Source organism: Hevea brasiliensis, chromosome 8 (genome assembly GCF_030052815.1).
Source record: "Hevea brasiliensis isolate MT/VB/25A 57/8 chromosome 8, ASM3005281v1, whole genome shotgun sequence".
NCBI lineage: Eukaryota > Viridiplantae > Streptophyta > Magnoliopsida > Malpighiales > Euphorbiaceae > Hevea > Hevea brasiliensis.
The window spans coordinates 91,733,184-91,738,126 of record NC_079500.1 but is presented as its reverse complement, the minus strand read 5'-3'; the positions used below and the strand labels follow the sequence as shown (position 1 = coordinate 91,738,126).

General features: G+C 37.3%; 1 protein-coding gene across 1 annotated transcript; it reads left to right on the top strand.

The window, feature by feature from the left end:
- Positions 1–1,161: 1,161 nt before the first annotated feature.
- LOC110658884 (serine/threonine-protein kinase-like protein CCR2) lies at positions 1,162–3,836 on the top strand. The gene has a single exon (XM_021816648.2). The coding sequence runs from the start codon at positions 1,412–1,414 to the stop codon at positions 3,671–3,673; it is 2,262 nt and encodes a 753-aa protein (XP_021672340.2). The 5' UTR covers positions 1,162–1,411; the 3' UTR covers positions 3,674–3,836.
- Positions 3,837–4,943: the final 1,107 nt, after the last annotated feature.

Here is a 4,943-nt window from a genome sequence, read left to right as displayed (position 1 = left end):
AGAATTATGAAGGATTTGGTATGCATGCATTTATATTTGTACTCAATAATGAGATAGAAACCATAATGCAGCCATTAGATGTGGTCTCAATTGGGCCCCCAAAAAACCAAAATGTTCTCCATCTCATAACTTGCTGTTACTGTTATTATCAAATTATTTGAGCAGAGGCATTGAACTATGAACAAGATTATCTTAATTATGATAATTTTTTGACAAAATTATTGCTTTTGGAGTTTGGACAATGAATTTTTCTCAAGATTTTTGCATTCTTCAAATTATTCTGTCTCATAGTTTTATATTCAATGATGGATTTATGGTGGCATTCCCATGCAAGAGACAGTGGAGGTTGGGAAACATGTGTATGAACCAGCCCCATTTTTTTTTTTTTTAAATATATAGTTTAAAAATTTCTGCCAATTTTTATAGAATTATAATTAACCAAATTATGAAACTTATTTCAGAAATAAATCCTTGATGCTGCCTATTTGGATGCAAAATGCAGGTTAATTTTCTTGCTTTAGAAAGGGATGATTAGATGTTGTCTGGCAACAGTTGTACCATAAAATCTATTAATTCAAGATTCAGGAAATCAAAAGAACAGTGGCTTGATGATTTAGTTGCTCAATTCTTTAAGGAGACATAAAGACAGAAAACCAGACCTCTATGGGCCTCCATTAGCCGGTGTATCTCCCCTAGATACAGCCTGGTTTTGCTCAGGATTTTATCCCAATCTCCCTATCCTCTGCGTTAATTATGGCATTCATTTTTCATCTGGGGTTCCCTAAATTTCCTTTTCACAAACACTTAAAAATCATAGAATCACACTATTACGCACCAATTCAAAATAAGTTGGCCATCCTCTAAGCCATGTTTGTTAAGGCTTAATTTCACCATAAGTGTCTCAACTTTAAATATTGTTTATAACTGTTTTATAATTTTAATTTGTATCACAAAATATTTTTTATTACATCTAATATACATATATAAGTTTTGACCAGTTTTTGATAGGAAAATTCAATAAAATCTGACTAGTTGGGTGTTATTAAATTAAAATTTAAGTGTTTTTATAATATGAATTAAAATTAAAGAACTGTAACGATATAATCCGTAAAGGCACCGATAGTTGAATAATGGAAACTGAGTTGAACCCAAGTGAGGCCCACAACAAGATTCAACCCAGGTACTGAGCCAGTTAGCCCTGTGATTTTAAATAACAGTTTTTCAATTAACTACCTGCACTGACACTCTCTTTGACTTGTTACTGTCTGTCTGAATCTCCACTCATTTCCGAATAAAAAAAAGGCTAAAACCCCATCACAACAGCAAACAATTGCATCTTCTGAGTCCACCAGCAATTTTTAGCTTATGAGGTACTCGCGCTTGATTATCTAAAACCCAATAACCACTAGATATGCCACTTCGAAGATGTATCTCTGGCTCACCCCTGTTTCTTCTCATTGTTTTGCTTATCTCGCTGCCAATGGCTGCTTTTGGGTACGGATCATCGGGGCCAATAGCAGCTGCATTTGGCGAAAATGGGTTCTTCTGTGCTATTGATGCTGGTGGAAAGCAAGGAATCATATGTTGGGATAAAGATGATAATTTTTCAGTTTCATCATCAACAGCATATTTTAGTTCTCTCCCACCCATGGCATCTCTATCAGGCGGGGAGGGGTTCCTTTGCGGCATTACATCAAACTCCTCTCAGGCATATTGTTTCAGCTTGTCAAATCCAGGTAAAAATCTTGTCCCAATTCGTTTCAAAACCAATTCTTACTCACAAATAGCTGCTGGAAAATATCATGCCTGTGCTGTTAAAGGATCTTACTATTCCAGTGTAGAATATGGTAACATTGATTGTTGGGAGTTTAATCAAACAACTGGCTCATTTCGCAACTCATATGTTGATAGTCTTGTTTTTGGGAGGATTGTTTCTGGAGATGGATTTAGTTGTGGAGCTAGTAAGCAAAGTGGTGTGGTTTGTTGGGGACCCAGGTCAACTAATTTAGGAGTTCCAGTTGTTTCTGGTGATTTTGAGATTTTAGCATCAGGGAGGAACTCTGTTTGTGGGGTTAAAACTCCATCTAGTGAAATAGAATGCTGGGGTGATGCTAATGAGTTTGGTGCTCCACCGATTGGAACTCGATTTGTGGATTTAACAGCAGGGGCACATCATTTCTGTGGAGTCCAAGAAGATAATCATGGAATTTATTGTTGGGGGAATATTGATCTGTCATCAGCTCCTAAAGGGTCTGGGTTTATGACTTTTGCTTCATCAGATTACACTACTTGTGGAGTTAGAGAAGTTGACTTAGTTCTTGATTGCTGGAGTGTTCATGGGCAGTCCCCTCCAGAATACAGCCCTCCTTTGCAGTTATGTAGTCCTGGCATTTGTGCACCAGGAACATGTCCCAGTGGGAAGTTTGCATTCAATGCAAGCATCCTGAATGAACCAGAGTTGACAAGTTTATGTGTTAGAAAGGACTTGAAGATTTGCTTGCCTTGTGGCACAAATTGTTCCCAAGGTTATTTCCCCTCTAGTATGTGTAGTCAGAATGCAGATAGGATATGTACTGCTTGTTCACTTTGTCAAAACAGCTCTTGCTGGGACATTTGTGGGCTTCCTTCTTCATCAGGGATTAAGCAGCAGGAGCAACAAGAGATAAAGAAACTAGCAGTCATCATTGGTTCCTCTGTTTCGGCTTCCTTATTAATTTTAATTGGGTGGTGTCTCATTCCCGGGAATGTCAAAACTAAAAAAGAAGAAACCAGAAAAAATGGGTGTGGTTTTTGTGTAGTTAAGCCAGTGGTGGAGACTAACCTTGACCCCAATCCACAACTTCCTCTCTCCATAACCATTGGAGAGACCCAGGTGTTCCGGCTTTCAGAACTGAAAGATGCAACACATGGTTTCAAGGAATTCAATGAACTTGGAAGAGGAACTTTTGGTTTTGTTTACAAGGCTGTTCTATCTGATGGTAGGCAAGTAGCAGTTAAGAGAGCTAATGCTGCCACTATAATCCACACAAATAGTCGGGATTTTGAAGCAGAATTAGAAATCTTATGCAGTATAAGGCATAACAATATAGTGAACTTATTGGGTTACTGTGCTGAAATGGGGGAGAGGTTGCTGGTTTATGAGTTCATGCCTCATGGCACTCTTCATGACCATTTACATGGGGAGCTCCCGCCTCTGAACTGGAACTTGAGATTGAAGATCTCTCTGCAGTCTGCAAGAGGAATTGAATACCTACATAATGAAGTCAATCCACCCATTGTTCATAGGGATGTGAAGACATCAAACATTTTGTTGGACTTTGAGTGGGGGGCAAGAATTGCAGATTTTGGACTCGATAAGGATTTAAATGGGGATATGGAGAGTGATGTCTACAATTTTGGTGTGGTTCTGCTAGAAATATTAAGCGGAAGGAAAGCTTATGACAGGGACTACAGTCCTCCAGGCATTGTTGAATGGGGATTGCCCCTAATTAGAATGGGAAGAGCAGCATCCATTATAGATCAGAACGTGGCGCTACCTAGAAATGTGGAACCACTTCTTAAACTTGCTGATGTAGCTGAGCTTGCTTTGAGAGAAAATCCCAGCGAGCGTCCCAGCATGTCTAATGTGGCAAATTTGTTGGATCAGATTGTGAAAATTGGATTGACATTGTAACTACAACGGCTAAAGACGTACTGAAGCATTCTTTGGGCAAGTACTTGTCTACTGTAAAACATTTGTTGCAAAAATATGCATTTTGTTTAAATTTCTTTACTCCCTTTCAGTAAGTGAAGGAGAGTTCAATTATTATAATAAGATTTTTGCATTTCTCCATCCATTAATTCTTTGCTGGTTTCTGGTCTCCTATTGCAAGTAGCATTTAAAAAGCTATGCCTCCATTTTAGTTGGCAATGCAAACTATTTTGGAAATATCTCCTGGTAGAGACGGGCAACACTTGTTTTCTCTTCTGATCTCTGCTCCAAGCATGATTTGTTCAGATCACAATTTAGAATGATTCTTTTCTTTTCTGTAAATTTAGTCCAGATAACTTCATTCACGGCACGAACTATAGGAAGGGAAAACATTTTAGCATAAACTTGTGATCATAGAATGAAAAAACAGCTGTTATGTATGTTATGTATGTTATTTACAGGAATTTTCAACTACAGTTACCGATATGGCCATTATTTAATGGTAAAAAAAAAAAAAAAAAAATTGGAGGTGAAAAGGCCGTTACGTAACAGGTATCGGCCGTTACGTAAAGGGGGCATTTTTTTTTTTTTTATTCCATGGACTTCACAAAATTTGAAAAAAAATTTACGTAGCGCCACGCTATTACATTTATGTTACGACCGTTACGGGCCCATTTTCATTACCCGCGATCGCGATTGCCACTGCGACAATGATTTAAAACCATGCTTTTATATATATATATATATATATATATATATATATATATATATATATATATATATATCATTGACTTTCATTGAGATTGAGACTCAAACTTTGAAAACTAGCTCTTATGCCACTGAACTAAAAAAAATTCACACATATCAAGGGTTCACTAAGTTATCAGCCGTTAGATTGAATGAACACTAGCAATCCAATGGTTGATATCTCATGATATGATAATTGAAAAGAAAACTTGAACACTATGCAATGCATGGAAGTAGATTAATTACAAGGGTTATTTAAAAGAAAATAATGAGAAAAATAATAAAAAGAAAAAAAGGGAAAAATAAAAGGCTAATAATAGAAGTCCACGTGGGTGTAAGTGCTGGGTCCGGCTCCTTTGAAGCCTTGAGTATCGGACTTATGGCCTAGAGGCTAGAGAATAGATGCATTTTGTGAATGTGTTAACAATACCTATCTTGATGTCCTAGGCTTCTAGGCTCACTTTTGGGCCTTAACTCAGAATTCTCAGAGAGTGAGTTTCAGTTC